Source organism: Simochromis diagramma, unplaced genomic scaffold (assembly GCF_900408965.1).
Source record: "Simochromis diagramma unplaced genomic scaffold, fSimDia1.1 OVJJ01000802.1, whole genome shotgun sequence".
Taxonomy (NCBI): Eukaryota; Metazoa; Chordata; class Actinopteri; order Cichliformes; family Cichlidae; genus Simochromis; species Simochromis diagramma.
In genome coordinates this window covers 25140648-25158248 of record NW_024387492.1, presented here as the reverse complement: position 1 = coordinate 25158248, position 17601 = coordinate 25140648, and the positions used below count along the sequence as shown (strand labels likewise).

The 17601-nt window shown below is 42.5% G+C and overlaps 2 protein-coding genes across 5 annotated transcripts in view; one reads left to right on the top strand and one right to left on the bottom strand.

The window, feature by feature from the left end:
* Positions 1 to 1832: 1832 nt before the first annotated feature.
* The window catches only part of LOC120724836 (NACHT, LRR and PYD domains-containing protein 2-like), a 26698-nt gene continuing 10929 nt past the window's right edge, over positions 1833 to 17601 (top strand). Inside the window, exons 1-2 of the mRNA XM_040017296.1 lie at positions 1833 to 1874; positions 5412 to 5662. Of these exons, the coding sequence (XP_039873230.1) occupies positions 5419 to 5662 (244 nt within the window). The 5' untranslated portion in view covers positions 1833 to 1874; positions 5412 to 5418. The remainder of the gene's footprint in view (positions 1875 to 5411; positions 5663 to 17601) is intronic.
* The window catches only part of LOC120724832 (protein NYNRIN-like), a 7274-nt gene continuing 2705 nt past the window's right edge, over positions 13033 to 17601 (bottom strand). The window contains exons 2-3 of one of the 4 annotated variants that reach the window (XM_040017287.1): positions 16530 to 16676; positions 13033 to 14664 (exon numbers count right to left, since the gene is read on the bottom strand). In XM_040017287.1, coding sequence (XP_039873221.1) covers positions 13221 to 14664; positions 16530 to 16676 — 1591 coding nt within the window. In that variant the 3' untranslated portion in view covers positions 13033 to 13220. Of the gene's footprint in view, positions 14942 to 16529; positions 16677 to 17601 lie in introns of all 4 variants that reach the window. The other 3 variants (XM_040017288.1, XM_040017286.1, XM_040017289.1) reach the window with 3 other exon arrangements.

Genomic DNA, 17601 nt, shown 5'->3' with positions numbered 1-17601 from the left:
ATACAAATACAGGCCATTTACCATATTCTATAAGAATGTTATGTGTTTGTATACTTTCTGCCCAGTTTGACCCATTTAGCAGAAGTCAGCCTGTTTAAGGCTCTGATATCTATTCTGTATGACTTAAAGCAGTTATGACATGGTATGATTTTCTCACCCAATAAAGGAATATTTAACATATCAGTCTACTCTTCATTCTATCAGAAACAGTTATCACAGCTCATACATTTGCTTTTTCCACATATATGTAAGCATTGAGCAAAATTTAGTAATGCCAACTGTTGTGTCTGTGTTTCCACAAGCCCCGCTAATTCTAGAGACTTATTCATCATGAAGAAAACAAGACAGTCGCTCGATCAAACACCTGCGCAAGGGAGGCCTGTGTCCACCACGAAAATGACCTCGACCACGACCTCCCTTGCTGCCCTTTTTATTGAGACACAGTTTACACAAAACACGTCAGAACAAAGCCACGCCCACATGGTCCTAAGATGTGTGAACTTCTGTATTTAAGTAAGAGTGTGTGTGTGTGTGTGTGATCCTGTTGATCAAAGGGTCATATAACATAAAAGCACAAGAGGAACATCCTTGGTCATAAAGAGGGTAGTCTCCCCCACACCCTAGATGGTTCACCCTAGATAACACAGTGAAGCCATACAAAGGGGAGGAAGTTTGCCAACTTCAAACAAGGGTGTTCCTGTGATAAAAACACTACCGCCCCCCCTCCCAGAATCTTAAGGATCTGGGGAGGGGAGGACAGAAAGAATTCTTTAAAACTATGTACAAATGGTAAACATAAAAATGACAAACATTTAATATTTCAACTTAACACCAACATATTAAAAACAATATTTGTCTCTTATATATAATACACCTATATATACACTGTCAAAGATACTTGTCTTTGAGTGAAGATTTAAGGTGACAGTAAATATAAATTACTGCAACTTGAATCTTTACTGAAGCTCAGTAAAGATTCAAGTTGACACAGAGTTCAAACTCACTGCTGTAATAACTAATAATGATTAATATAATAACTATAATATTGGCCATATTATATTTGCATTACCAAAGTGAGATGACTTTAGTCTCATGAATAACATTAGCTAATTGTTATTTACCAACTAATCTTAAAATGACTGTTCAGTACAGAAATGAAGCCCAAAACTCATGTTTTTACAGTCCTGTGGTCTAAGCTTCAGATACTTATCAAATCATACAAAGCTCATGTAGAAACAAATGAACAAAATATGTTCTCCTTCATTTCTGTCAAACAAAGCTGTATGAAACGTTTCCAGCTGTTAGTATCATGGTTGCTAGGCAACCTGGGCAGCGCGACGGAGGCTAGACCGTCCCATTTCACAAGCCTCGCACTTCCGGCCTTAGCGGTCTTTGAGTACGTGGTCCTTGAGGACAGTTAAGGCTGCGTACTTTAAGGCTGCAGACCCTGAATTGCGATACAGCCAATGTCGATCTGAGAAAGCAAGACCGAGACAGCAAGACCAAGAGAAGACCAAGACCAAAGTCCGTCGAGACCAAGAAAAGACCAAGACCACGTAAAAGTGGTCTCGACCGGTCTCCAGACATTCAACTCTAATATTTACTACCTCATGACATCACTTTAGGCGGTATGGATCACATCTGGCACGAAGGAAGGGAGTCTGCACAGGCAGATGATGAAGCATCTGGAAACAAAGTGAAAGTGTTTCATGTGTGTGTGTGTGGGGGGGGGAGTGACTGAAAGGCTGCTAAACATTTCCTGGGTGTGGCAAACATCTGGAGCTTCTGATTGGCTTAAACCTCTTAAACCGGAAGTCAGGAGAAGACTGTCTAACTTGCAACCCCGGTCCGAGTTTTCCGGACTGTCAACAGAGGTGAGCCGTGTGTGTGTGTGTGTGTGTGTGTGTGTGTGTGTGTGTGTGTGTGTGTGTGTGTGTGTGTGTGCGTGCGTGTGTGTGTAGGTGTGTGTGTGTGTGTGTGTGAGAGAGAGAGAGAGCTGAGCTGCTGCTGTTCCGCTTACAGGCAGATGTTCACTTCCGGTTTGCCAGCTGGTCAGGGTCAAGCGGTAGGGTGACTCAGCGGGGTCGAGCCTTCCCCACAGGAACACACGGAGACTGCGCAGTGCAGATGTTTAACCCCTGTAGCTGCATGCCCTCAGGTTAATAGAGTGGCGCGTTTACGCACGTGACACAGCAGTGGTCGCTTCAGTCAGTTATGGGCCGCTCACATACCACGCGCAGCACTGGCATGTCTGTTTTTGTAACCGCTAACTGTTACCCGCGTCGCACATGAATGGAAAACTCAGACATGTGCGCTGTGACGTACCCTCACATGATACGAGAAACGAGTGTGTGTGTGACTGTCTGTGTGTGTGTCTCTGTGTGAGACTGGATGCTTATCTGCTCACCTGCAGCAGGTGTCTGATGTCACAGTTCATGAAGCCTTGGCTGCACAGAGCATCAGAGGTTTTGAATCCGTTTGAATACAGAATGATTTACAGCGTGAGTCGATTGGCTGTTTTTGAGTGTGTGAACTGTACGTGTCGTCTTTATGGCTGTGTTGGTGTAAATTAATTTATCATAAACTGCTCGTTTGCATAACGACAGGTTCTTTCTGCAGCTTTGTTGTTCTCAGTCGATCCATCCATCTTCTTCCGTTTATCTGGGGTTGCGTCACGGGGCAGCAGCCTAAGCAGAGGAGCCCAGACCTCCCTCTTCCCGGCTACCTCCTCTAGCTTGTCCGGGGAAACATCAAGGGGTTCCTAGGACAGCCAAGAGATATAATCTCTGTAGCATGTCCTGGGTCTGCCCCGGGGGGCTCCAGGTGGGACATGCCAGGAACACCTCACCCAGGAGGCGCCCAGAAGGGATCCTAGTCAGATGCCTGAACCACATCAACTGGCTCCTTTCGATGTGGAGGAGCAGCGGCTCTACTCTGAGCCCTTCCTGGATGGATAAACATTTCACCCTATCTCTAAGGGAGAAGCCAGCCACCCTTTGGAGAAAGCTGATTTTCCCTGCTTGTATCTGCGATTTCGTTCTTTTGGTCAACATCTGTAGCTGTGACCCTAGGTGAGGGTAGGGCAGGTAGATCATTGACCTGCGGCCTAGAGTGTTCTGGTGTCACGTGCACTTATGGACGCCCTTATGTTCGAACATGGTGTTTGTTATGGACAAACTGTCATTTGCACAGAAGTCCAGTAACAGAACAACACTTGGGTTCAGATCTGGCAGGCCGTTCCTCCCAGCCACTCCCCTCCTCTCACTGTTGTTACCTACATGGGCTTTGAAGTCTCCCAGTAAAACAACAGAATCCCCAGGTGGACCCACCCTCAAGCATCCCACCCAGGGACTCCAAGAAGGCTGGGTACTCTCAACTGTCGTTCGGTGCATATGATTCATGATTTTTCCTCTTAAACACAAGGGGGCACTGCTGGAAACTGGCATGTTCTGTGAACAGTGTGTTTGTAAAATCACAACATTTAATTGATCCAGGGAGGGGAAATTACTTTCGCAGAATTCAAATATAAATATGAAGGAGAGAAAACACAAAGTCTTTATCTGAAAACGAATAAAAATAAGCTGAAGTTTGCTAAATTACAGTGGGATGCAAAAGTTTGGGCAACCTTGTCATTATTTTCCTGTATAAATTGTTGGTTGTTACAATAAAAAATGTCAGTTAAATATATCATATAGGAGACACACATAGTGATATTTGAGAAGTGAAATTATGTTTATTGGACTTACAGAAAGTGTGCAATAATTGTTTAAACAAAATCAGGCAGGTGCATAAATTTGGGCACCACTAAAAAAGAAATGAAATCAATATTTAGTAGATCCGCCTTTTGCAGAAATTACAGCCTCTTGTAGGTTCCAATGAGAGTCTGGATTGTGGTTGAAGGTATTTTGGACCATTCCTCTTTACAAAACATCTCTAGTTCATTCAGTTTTGATGGCTTCCGAACATGGACAGCTGTCTTTAACTCACACCACAGATTTTCAATAATATTCAGGTCTGGGGACTGAGATGGCCATTCCAGAACGTTGTACTTGTTCCTCTGCATGAATGCCTTAGTGGATTTTGAGCAGTGTTTTGGGTCGTTGTCTTATTGAATGATCCAGCCCCGGCGCAGCTTCAGCTTTGTTACTGATTCCAGGACATTGGTATCCAGAATCTGCTGATACTGAGTGGAATCCATGTGTCCCTCAACTTTGACAAGATTCCCAGTCCCTGCACTGGCCACACAGCCCCACAGTATGATGGAACCATCACCATATTTTACTGTAGGTAGCAGGTGTTTTTCTTGGAATGCTGTGTTCTTTTTCCTCCATGCATAACGCCCCTTGTTATGCCCAAATAACTCAGTTTTAGTTTCATCAGTCCACAGCACCTTATTCCAGAATGAAGCTGGCTTGTCCAAATGTGCCTTAGCGGCTCTGTTTGTGCTGTGGGCGGAGAAAAGGCTTCCTCTGCATCACTGTTGCATACAGCATCTCCTTGTGTAAAGTGCGCCGGATGGTTGAACGATGCACAGTGACTCCATCTGCTGCAAGATGATGTTTTAGGTCTTTGGTGTTGGTCTGTGGGTTGACTCTGACTGTTCTCACCATTCGTCACTTCTGTCTATCTGAGATTTTTGTTCGTCTGCCACTTCGAGCCTTAACTTAAACTGAGCCTGTGGTCTTCCATTTTCTCAATATGTTCCTAACTGTGGAAACAGACAGCTTAAATCTCTGAGACAGCTTTCTGTATCCTTCCCCTAAACCATGATGGTGAACAATCTTTGTCTTCAAGTCATTTGAGAGTTGTCTTGAGACCCCCATGTTGCTACTCTTCAGAGAAAATTAAAAGAGGCAGGAAAGTTACAATTGACCCCCTTAAATACTATTTCTCATTATTGGATTCACCTGTGTATGTAGGCCAGGGGTCACTGAGCTTACCAAGCCAATTTGAGTTCCAATAATTAGTTCTAAAGGTTTTGGAATCAATAAAATGACAACAGTGCCCAAATCTTTGCACCTGCCTGATTTTGTTTAAACAATTATTGCACACTTTCTGTAAATCCAATAAACTTCATTTTACTTCTCAAATATCACTGTGTGTGTCTCCTATATGATATATCTAACTGACATTTTTTATTGTAACAACCAACGATTTATACAGGAAAATAATGACTATTAACAAGGTTGCCCAAACTTTTGCATCCCACTGTAAATGGTCCTAAGTTAAAGAGTACGATGTAGAATAAAACCAAGCTCTTACAAGTGAGGAGCCCAGGTGAAATGGGAAGGAATTATAAAGACTGATGTCACAGGTAGGAGGAATTTGTGTTGTGTTGTGTGCACAGTCATGCTGGTCTGAAACCCCATGAGCTCTCTGACAGTCACAGGTGAGCTCTGATGTTTCCACAGGTCAGACATGGAGATGCGGGTGAAGCACCAGCTGCTGGAGGTGCTACAGGATTTGAGAGATGAGGAGCTGAATTCATTCCAGTGCTATCTCCAGGATCCGGAGTTACTGGGAGATTTCCCGGCCATCAGGAAGATGGGCCTGGAGACTTTGAGCAGGACGGAAACGGTGGATCTGATAGTCCAGAAATATGCTTTGAATGATGCTGTGACAGTGACCAATCTGATCACAAAGAAGCTCAAGATGAATAAAGGTAAGTCAGTGGAGGAGAAGAAGGTGCATGTGGACAGAAGAGCCTCAGATTTATTCTGCTGAAAGGATTTAAACACACTTCACTTTCTTCCACTGTGGAGAAGGGAAGAACAGGAGAAGAGAAGGATACCTAGTGAGGTGTGAGGACCATTAGCTTCTGCTTTTTATTCTACTGCTCAAATACTTTAAAGTATGGAACAACTGGAGATACTGTGATGGTGACGTGGTGGTGATGAGGAGGTCCACAAAATAAAATAAAATGTGTGTGTGTGAAGAAAGAGAGTAAACTGCATAAAGGGACTTTTCTGTGTTCCACGGTGCACTGGGTTTACTTGTCTTACGTTGTGTTTTTGTGTTGGACAAGCTGCAGCTTCCTGTCAGGCCTGATCTGGAGTGAGCGGGGTGGATGGATCCTGGATTTTATGATCTTTGCGTTGTATGATATCCCCTTCTGTCTTTAGAGTGTTGTTAGAGTGTTGTTTTTTCCTGTTTTGCTTTTTAAAAAAAGTCTTGATTTTCACAGATTAAATGTTATGTTGGGTTATAATTTTAAATGTCAAGACTAAATTGGTGAAGGACACAAAGTGATTGTTTTGAAAAAAAAAAACTGTTGGGATAAAGCTGAGTTACCCAGGTTATTTCAGAGTCTGTTCTTACACAGCAAAATCTCCAGTGTTAAATTAACACTAGAGAGTCTATATGGGTCCACACCTCTGAGTGTTAAATACAACACTGTTGAGTGTTAAATTAACACTTTTGACAGTGTTATATGTTTAAAAGTAACCTAGTCAGTTTTGAAGATTAACAATGGCTAACACTGAGCAGTGCTGGTTTTCTAACACTGGAAAATAACTCAAAATGTTAGAAATATTCCAGTGTTAGAAAACCAGCACTGCTCAGTGTTAGCCATTGTTAATCTTCAAAACTGACTAGGTTACTTTTAAACATATAACACTGTCAAAAGTGTTAATTTAACACTCAACAGTGTTGTATTTAACACTCAGAGGTGTGGACCCATATAGACAATCTCTAGTGTTAATTTAACACTGGAGATTTTGCTGTGTAGGTTCCTTGTTTTTCGGTTCTTAGTTCTTAGTTTCTAGTTTCCAGTTTTAGGTTATGTTTTCTTATTTATAATGAACATAGCATGTTCACAGCCGAAATAAAGCTGCCTCTTGGAGTGTATCCTGTTGCATTTTGAGTCCTGCGTTTGGGATAAATCATGCCTGCCACATAGCGTTACGTGACAAAAGGTAAATCTGGTGTGTACCTGAGGGTGAATAATTCACAGACTGGGGGGAACAGTATTTGATGTTTCCAAGATAAAGTTGGGGGGCATACTACTACTCATCTTATCAGAGGTAGACTTGTTCCAGTGTGTTTTGTAGCTTAGGGCTATTTGTGCAAAGAATGATTACTATGTTGTGAATTTCTGGTTTGAATTTCTTTGATTGTATTATCTTTTTATTGCCAGTGTGAGTGGGACAAAAATAAACAAGTAATTACAAGTATTTGTAAAAAGATGAAGAACATACACAATTTCATCTAGAGGTCAATTCACAATGCACTTTCATGTCAAATCAGTTCAGTTTTATAGAACAGTTTAGTAAAAGTTATTTCAAGGTGCTTTACATTATAAGGCAAAGAGCAACAGTATTAAAGGGACCATTCCAATGAGCAGCACTTGGTGACAGTGGAAAGGAAATACTCCCTTTGAACTAGGAGATACCTCTAACAGAACCAGAATCAGGGAGGGGCATCCTTCTGCTTCTGCCAACTTTGGTAGGTGATAGCAAAGAGAAGATAGAAAATGCAATCATAGTGAGATAAAGACAAAACAGGAACTACTAGACAAAATGTAATCACTTGCTTCAGCTGCTAATGTTAGGTCCATAAGAATTTGGACACCATTACTGTGGACTTTAAATCAAATCAATCTGTGACAGGCTTCCAGCTCTGATTCAAGGTTTTCCAAGGTTCCCCCATTTATCAGAGGTTCAAAACCAACTGGAAATGTCTGACAAACTGATTCAAGGTCAGCTAAGGTCTGTTCCATTCCAGATTATACAGAAAAGATCTAGGGTTGATTCCAAGTGAAAGGGAGAAATCAGGCACAACTAGGATCAGGAAGAAAGCTACCACAGCATGTTTGAAAAAGACTTTGTATAAAGATCTGTTTGCCAAAACAATGTCGGACTCTGTAGTTTTCTCTGGTCGGTCCCCAATAAGACCAGGAGTGACATGTTTAGCCGCATGTTCTCCTTAAATTGCTGGCTGTCTGAGTGGTGTCCAAGAAATGATGTGGGCTTCATGGATAATTGGCAAACCTTCTGGAGGAAACCTGGTCTTGTTAGGAGAGACGGCATCCATCCCACTTTGGATGGAGCAGCTCTCATTTCTAGAAATATGGACAAATGTATTAAATCCCCCCAAAATATGACTATCCAGAGTTGGGACCAGGAAGCAGAGTTGCAGTCTGACACGCCTCTCTGCAGCTTCTCTCCTCCTGCTACCCCCCCGAAAACCCATCTCCATTGAGACTGTGTCAGCTTCCAAAAAGACAAAAAAAAAACTAAAAACCAGCAACAAACCACTTAAACATAAAAAATCACAAAGAAGGAACAATACAGTATCCACATCTTAACCAAAGAGTAAAACAGTGAAATGTGGATTATTAAATATTAGGTCTCTCTCCTCCAAGTCTCTGTTAGTACATGACTTAATAATTGATCAACAAATCGATTTATTCTGCCTTACAGAAACCTGGTTGCAGCAGGATGATTATGTTAATTTAAATGAATCAACACCCCCGAGTCATTCTAACTACCAGAAATCTCGAAGCACAGGCCGAGGGGGCGGTGTGGCAGCAATTTTTCACACCAGCCTATTAATTAACGAAAGACCAAGACAGACTTTTAATTCATTTGAAAGCCTGACGCTTAGCCTTGTCCACCCCTGCTGAAAAACTCAGAAACCAGTTTTACTTGTTATCATCTATTGTCCACCTGGGCCTTACACAGAGTTTCTCTCTGATTTCTCAGACTTTTTATCTAATTTAGTGCTCAGCTCAGATAAAATAATTGTTGTGGGTGATTTTAACATTCATGTAGATGCTAAAAATAACAGCCTCAACATGGCATTTAATCTGTTATTAGACTCAATTGGCTTCTCTCAAAATGTAAAAGAACCCACCCACCACTTTAATCACACTCTAGATCTTGTTTTAACATATGGCATAGAAACTGAACATTTAACAGTGTTTCCTGAAAACCCTCTCCTGTCTGATCATTTCCTGATAACATTTACATGTACAATAATTGATTACACAGCAGTGGGGAGCAGACTTTATCACAGTAGATGTCTTTCTGAAAGCGCTGTAACTAAGTTTAAGAATATAATCCACCCACTGTTATCATCTTCAATGCTCATAGAGCAAAGCAGCTATCTGACCACTACCCCATCAGAGGTCAATTATCTTGTTAATAATTTCACCTCCTCACTACGTACGACTCTGGATACTGTAGCTCCTGTGAAAACTAAGGCCTCAAATCAGAAGTACCTGACTCCGTGGTATAATTCTCAAACACGTAGCCTAAAGCAGATAACTCGTAAGCTGGAGAGGAAATGGTGTGTCACAAATTTAGAGGATCATCATTTAGCCTGGAGAAATAGTTTATTGCTTTATAAGAAAGCCCTCCACAAAGCCAGAACATCTTACTATTCATCACTGATTGAAGAAAATAAGAACAACCTTAGGTTTCTCTTCAGCACTGTAGCCAGGCTGACAAAAAGTCAGAGCTCTATCGAGCCAACCACCCCTTTAACATTAACTAGTAATGACTTCATGAACTTCTTCACAAATAAAATTTTAGCCATTAGAGAAAACATTACCAATAATCCTCCCACATTAATATTATCTACAGCTACTTTTAGTACCATTGATGTTAAGTTAGACTCTTTTTCTCCAATTGATCTTTCTGAGTTAACTTCAATAATTACTTCCTCCAAACCATCAACGTGTCTTTTAGACCCCATTCCTACAAAACTGCTCAAAGAAGTCCTGCCATTAATTAATGCGCCAATCTTAAATATGATCAACCTATCTCTAATAATCGGCTATGTACCACAGGCCTTCAAGGTGGCTGTAGTTAAACCTTTACTCAAAAAACCATCTCTAGACCCAGCAGTCTTAGCTAATTATAGGCCAATCTCCAACCTTCCTTTCATATCAAAAATCCTTGAAAGAGTAGTTGTCAAACAGCTAACAGATCATCCGCAGAGGAATGGCTTATTTGAAGGGTTTCAGTCAGGTTTCAGAGCTCATCACAGCACAGAAACAGTTTTAGTGAAGGTTACAAATGATCTTCTTATGGCCTCTGACAGTGGACTCATCTCTGTGCTTGTCCTGCTAGACCTCAGTGCAGCGTTCGATACTGTCGACCATAATATCCTATTAGAGTGATTAGAACATGCTGTAGGTATTACAGGTACTGTGCTGCAGTGGTTTGTATCATATCTGAAAGAAATCTCCGTCCCGGGTTTCTCCGTGGATCGGGTTTCCTCCAAGGCGTGAGCACCGATAAGCAGAGTTTTGTCCTTTCCTTATAAGATTCCTAATTATTCAAAGTAACGCTCAGGTATGCCGTTCAGCTGGGTTAGTTACGACGTCGGGAGCAGTTAGGAGAACAAAGTGATACAGAGACTGTTCAGGTTGCTTTCCCAAAATCAACTCAAAGGTTTATTCAGTATACAACAGTTTATATAAAAGAAAAAAAGGTTCGTGTGTCAGCAGGTTCTCAGTTCAAACCGGTACAGACCAAATAAGGAAACGTCTTCCTGCCTTCTGAGCAAAGAAGTATCCTTTGTGTAGTTTATCAGTTCAGCTACAATTTATGATCATCCCAGCAAAATACACTCCTAGACATAGAATACAGAGTTCTTTCATTAGTGAATTCTGAAACAAACCACCTGGCCTTTAACCCCTTAGCAGTCCTACAAATTTTGCCTAAAAGGGTTAGGAGTCGGACGTACCGCCCACGGTACGTCCGACTGCTAAGCTCTTTTCTAAAGGATAAGGAAGGGAGGATGGGAGTAAGGAAGTGGTCTCGTCTCTGTGGTATTTTCGACCTTGGGGTACCAGCCTGTGAGTCTTACACATCAATTCTTGGGTCAGAGAGAAAGAGAAAAACAACTAGTAAATGGGCCTTATTGAGTAACAGTTTTCCTGTATAATATCACTATAAAACAATATCCTGTAAATGCTACCATGGTATCAAAATATCACAACAGTTCCCTCCTTTTATCATGAAATGATAACATAGTATAAAGACAGAATGTAATAACATAATATAAAGACAAATCATAAATGTGAAACAAATCATAAATGTAACTAGTCCTTCGAGTAAGCTTAATATCAAAATTCTAAGAAAAAGAAAAAAAGAAGAAAAGAAAAAGAAGAAAACTTCATTCTCTTCTTGGACAATCGAGTAATTCCCAATCTAATGCTCAATACATACATCAGGATCATCATTGATGACATCTGACATATAATCCGGGTCAATTTCTGCCAATTGCAAATACATTGAAGTAGCTGTACTAGTAGCTATACGGGTTATCATTGAGCGTACACAGGGTATCACACAACAGACAATAATCATCAAAAACAAAATAATACATGCTACAATGGTTACAAAAGCTACAATTAGTTCCTTCCATTTTCCAAACGTGTCCTGCAGCCACTTGTCTAGCCACTGACCGTGACCTGCTTTGGCTCTTAGTTCTATCTGCAATGCTTCAAGTCTATTCATAGCTTGTGTGAATGAACCGTTAGGGGCGGTATTATTGGGAATGAAAGTACAACAAACATCTCCAAACATCGCACAAACACCTCCTTTCTCAGCTAACAGCATGTCTAAGGCCATCCTATTTTGCATGGTCATTAAAGAGGTAGCAGACATCTGTTCTCCTAGGGCCTTAAGGGCCGTATTGGTCAAATTAGTATGTCTTTGCTGATGGTAATAAACATAATTGATCCAGGCTACATTTTTGTTTATCTGTATCCACGGTAGTATTGAGACAAACGCTGCGGATATTTCTCCTTGTGCCTTTAATTCTTTTGGTATCCCGCGTGGAACCCCTATAGCATCTATGTAAACGTTATGTGAGTAAGCGGAGCGTTTTGTACGTCTGCTGGATACAGGCAGATCCGAGGTTTGTTGTATTAGTAGTTCTTGAGCTAAAGTTACTAGACCGCAGGTACCGGTCCAATTAACAGGTAAAGCTAATCTAAGGGTATTATTGCACATCCAATACGCATGTGGGATTGGTCTGGTCAGGCGCGAAGCTGTAAAGCCTTTTAATATGCCTCCCCAGTACGAGTCGTTCAGTGTGTTGGGCGAATGCAGGATTGTTGAGTTATCTGAATGCGTATTTATATATGCATATAGATAAAAAGACATATGTCTATATTGTGTCCTGTCAACACTCGCTGCTAGCCATGTTTCGTTACAGCGTGCTCCTGGAGAGTCAGAAAAGAATGTATAGTTTTGCGCGTCATAATTTATGTTTTTAAGCTTTGGTCGGTGTATGCATGTCATCAAGATATTTGGGTGATGGCGCATCTGTTTTGGGGGCGAAAGAGGTTCAGTGCGGTCTTCGGGGCGCTGCATTGGGTTGCAGGGGTGGTTATTTTGTTGTCAATCATGCTAACATCCTCACTAGAGACTTGTCCTGTGTATATGAATAAACAATCTAAAGGACTTAGTTCTACTCGCACCGCTCCAATCAGGGTTGCTGTTAAGGGCCCCTTTTTATCATTTTTGAACAGCATCTTTGTTAAGGGAAAACCTGAAATTGGGTATCCCACTATAACCTGTTCTGGGTTACCCTTTGAACAGACATAACAGTTACTGTTTCCTAAGTCACGAGCGGCTATTCTGGCATTTTCATACCAGGCGTTAGCTCCTGCTCTAGGGGGTGCATAAACTGGTTTATTAGTGGCGTCTATGTTGTCATTTACTGATTTTAGGGAACGTGAGGAGTGCATTAAGTAGGTGTCTTGCAAAATAGAGTATGAGGTATCGTCAGCAAAATATGACCTGCAGAAATGTGAACATGGTTGCAGTTTACAATACAAAATAGCAAAGAAAAATCCTAAGGTTAATGCGATGGATATGATAAATAACCTAAATATATAAGAAAATATATAAGAAAAAACACAGTTCTTCAGTCGTCTCCTGGCCTGGTCCCAGGTTCGAGAGACATTGAATAAGCGCCGTTTGATGACAATGGGCATTTCATTTTCTCCATTATCAGGATGGAATGAGTCTAGTTTTATCAGGTTAGACATCATGTGGTACTTTTGGCTTTCTATTCCTGCTGGATGTTCGAGTACCTTGCTGTGGCTCTTTCAGACGTTGTGTGTTAATCAGTGATTGCGTGTGTGTAGGTGGATTGGATCCGGGCGCTGGCTCGCCGGAGATGTCATCTACCCGTGTGTATTTATTTGTTCTGGTTCCTGGCGCTGGCCCGCCTGAGTAGTCGTCTGCTTGATCCGACACCTAAGGTGGTCTGATTGGGCTGGTCTTAACCCTGCTGGCGTGTATCCACTGAGGTTGTCCGTCCGTAAGGATGCTGGTTCTCGTCACTGCCAGTACAGTCTGGGGGCTGGAAAACGCGGCCTCCCCGAGTGTCCTTGGTTTTAGCGACTTCACCAACACCGCGTCCCCTGGTCTCCACTGGTGCGTTGGAGCTGTGGAGGGGAGAGGCTGGGAGAGACAAACTTTCTGATAGTTATTATTCAGTGTTTCTACCAAATTGTGGACATAGTCGGACAATGCAGTATCTATATCACCTTCTAATAGCGGTGCCCCTCTGGAAGCTGACCATGGTGTTGGAAACGGTCTTCCCATGATTATTTCAAATGGAGATAATTTGGTTGCTGCAGATGGAGTCATTCTAATCTCGCAAAGGACTTGAGGAAGTAATTTGACCCAGGTCATTCCTGTTTCTATCATTGCTTTAGTCAGGCGATTTTTTATGGTCCTATTCATTCTTTCTACAACTCCTGAACTCTGAGGGTGGTATGGCACATGATATTTCCAGTCTATTCCTAAGGTTTTGGCACACTTTTGAATTACTTCTGATGTAAATGAGGGTCCTCTATCACTGTTAATCTGGTGAGGTATTCCAAATCTGGGTATTATTTCATTGCACAACTTTTGACAGACTACTTGTGCAGTTTCTTTTGAGGTTGGATAAGCTTCTACCCATTTACTAAATTGATCCACTATTACCAGTAAGTACTTGATGCTTCCTTGTGCTGGCATATGTGTAAAATCAATTTGTAATGTATGAAATGGAAAATCTGGTTGTGGTAAATGCTGATGTTTTGCTTTTGGTTTTCCTACATTAGTTCGTGCACATGTTAGACAGGTTGGTAATATGCTTTTTACTGCATGCAATGTTTTCTCAATTACAAATCTTGATTTTATTGCCCCTATTACCCCTCTTTGTCCGACATGACTCACACCGTGAAAATGTCGGACAAGGACTGGCAGCAGGGAAGATGGGAGGGCAATCAAACCCTCAAGATTATTATATAGGCCATCTCTGTCATCTAAGGTACAGTCATTATTCTCCCAATAGGTGTAATCACATGCAGAGGCTTGCTCTTGTATGAATTTTAAATCAACATTTGTGTCTAAATAGTCTGGGAGTGTAACAAGTGGCAGCTGTAGGGGCACAGATAATACTTCCTGTGGAGGTGGGAGCTGTGACGCAGCTGCAGCCTTGGCTGTCACGTCTGCTAAGGCATTACCTGTTGCTTCGTCTGTGTCAGCTGTACTGTGTCCTTTCGTTTTTACAACTGCAACGGCCGATGGTAGCTGTATAGCCTGCAAAAGTCTCTGGACAAGATCAGAATTAGCAATCGGTTTTCCATCAGCAGATCTAAATCCTCTTTGTCTCCACAATGTGCCAAAGTCATGTACGACGCCAAACGCATAGCGGCTGTCTGTGTAAATTGTCACACGCCTATCCACATGGAGCTCACAGGCGCGTATTAAAGCCATGAGCTCTGCTTTTTGTGCTGAGTGAAATGGTAATGAGTGAGCCTCTAGTATGATGTCAGGCAATGTCACCACTGAATAGCCACAAAGAAATGAGTTGTCATTCGGCCTTGAACAGGACCCGTCCACATAAACCGTGGCTGAGTCTGGGATAGGTGTTTGTTCTAAATCTGGACGTGGTGCTGTGGATTCCTGTATACGTGTCATGCAGTCATGAACATCAAGCCTGTCTGAGCCATCCTGTCGGTCAGAAGAACACAGCATATGGATCAATAAATGTGCTGGCGAATTGGGTGTGCTGCTCGCTTTTATGGTGAGGTTTGCTGTGGAGGTCAGTGTAGCTTCATAACCTGAGCGACGTTGTGCAGTCATATGTTGTGTAGTTATGTTTGCTAGAATGGTCGTGACCTGGTGATTGGTGTGTAGAATAGTGTCATGTGAGAGTGTAAGCTTCTCGCAGTCCCTTACCATGATAGAGCAAGCTGCTACTGCCCTCAGGCAGGCCGGCATTCCCTGAACAACCATAGGCAGCACCTTCGAATAGAAGGCTACTGGACGGTAGCCACTGCCATGCTCTTGGGCCAGTACACCTGTGCAGGTTGTGCCGTTCTCTGTGACGTACAGATGGAATGGTAAGTGGTAGTCAGGCAGACCCAAACAAGGGGCGGAGGTCAGCGCTCTCTTTAATGCATTGAAAGAGGCAGTCATTTCTGTGGACCACAGTATTCGAGGAGGCTTGTCTTTTTTACAACAGTCACGCAGAATGTGGTCATGAAAAGAACAGTCTGGTATCCACTGTCTGCAATAGTTCACCATGCCTAAGAAGGACAGCATTTCCTTCTGTGTAGTGGGCCGAGGGACGGAGGTCACAGCTTTGACCCTGTCTGCAGTCATGGAACGTTTTCCGTGAGACAGTGTGAATCCCAAATATTGAACAGAAGTCTGACAGTACTGCATTTTCTTTGCTGATGCTTTGTGGCCAGTCTTTTGGAGGTGCTGGAGAAGCATGTGTGTAGCAGTTTGACATAATTCCTCACTCGGAGCACAGAGGAGGAGGTCGTCCACATACTGGATCAGAGTACAGCCCTCAGGAGGAGTAAAGCTGTCCAGGGTAGCACGGATCACCATTGAGAAAGCAGCAGGGCTATCTACCATGCCTTGGGGCAGACGAGTCCAAGTGTACTGCTTATTTCTATGTGTGAATGCAAATAACGGCTGTGTGTCTTCATGCACAGGTACTGAGAAAAAGGCGGAACACAAATCCACCACGGTAAAATGTGTGGCTGTGGATGGAATAGATGTCAATATGCTGGGGACGTCTGGAACCAGAGGTGGCAGAGGCATAATGACTGCATTAATTTGCCTTAAGTCTTGTGTAAAATGCCATACGCCAGGTTTGTTAGGCTTTGGCACAGGATTGACAGGAGTATTATATGGAGATACTGTGGGCTTTATTACTCCTGTAGTCAATAAATCTCCTATGATGACATCTAGGGCTGAGGCTTTTTCGGCAGAAATGGGATATTGCTTGACATACACTGGCTTGTTGTTTTTTAGCTGTGCGTGATAAGGTGTGCAGTCAATAAATCCTACATCATTCTCACCTTTAGACCATAATGTCATATTCTGGTATTCAGCTGGCAACGTAACTGCAGAAATAGTACAGTGGATAGGGTAGGTTAGATCTATGTGTCGACATGGTGTAGTTATGTCATAACCTATGTCTGAGTTATGTGACAAAACCACTGTTTGACCTTCACTGGTGTGAGCAGTTATCATGTTGTTGAACAGTGTGAGAGAGACAAAAGTGTGGCTCCCAGATATGGGATTACCTGGCAGTGGTTTTTGTACACGTTTTTGGCACAGTGTGTGACATGGAATACCAGACAAAAAGGTGTTGAGTTCATTCTCTGCTGAGGCGTCCAGCTGACACAGAGGCTGTTCCTTCTCCATGATGTCGGTGCATAAGGCAGAGAAAACATAGCTGTTATCAGTATCAGCAAACATTTCACCCTTTGTGTTAAATGAAATACACAAATTCATTTTTGCCATTAAATCCCTGCCTAATAAATTCACAGGCGAATTTGGAATAATTACAAATGGGTGATATGTGATTTCATCTGGTTTTGAGCCCCAACGTGTCTTTAGAGAATGAGTTTTGGGGCATTACACTACAGTTCCATTAATTCCCATAGTGTTGATGCACACAGAGGACACAGGCCCATTATAGAATTTTCCAGACAGTGAACTTTTAGTGGCTCCACTATCCACTAAAAATGGGTATTTCTTACCATCTATTTCTACTTGTAGCATGGGCAAATGTTCTGTGTTAGAGGACAGTTGCAAATGCAGCATCGTGTGTAGTGCTTCACACTGCTGTCCCTCATCTTCACCTGGGCCTCCCTATCGGCGATCCAGCCGGGTATTATCAGATGATGGGAAAAGATCATGGTGAGAATTGTAACGCACCCTTTCCCATTCTGATTCATGCTCTGGGTTTCTGCGGCTACTGGAAAACTGAACTAAATTTGCACCTCTAGCTTGTCTACCTTGTGGGTTATAATGCGGGTTGTAAGGCTGCTGCCTAGATGTGGGGCCATTATTGCGTGCTTCTTGTGGTTGCCAGTTACCTTGACTGGAAGAGCTCCGCTGACACCTAGTGGCAGGAACTCGTCCTGCGTTCTGTGGTTGAGGCACGTGTGCCTTGTTGGAAGCTGCAACTCGACACTCCCTGGACCAATGTCCTATCTTTCCACAGCAAAAACACACATCTCTACTCTTATATTTCTGTCCTCTGAAACTTCCTTGCTGTGCTGGAGCGGGTGATCCTGCATACATTAGTTTCTCACTTTCCTCTGAGCCTTCAACATCA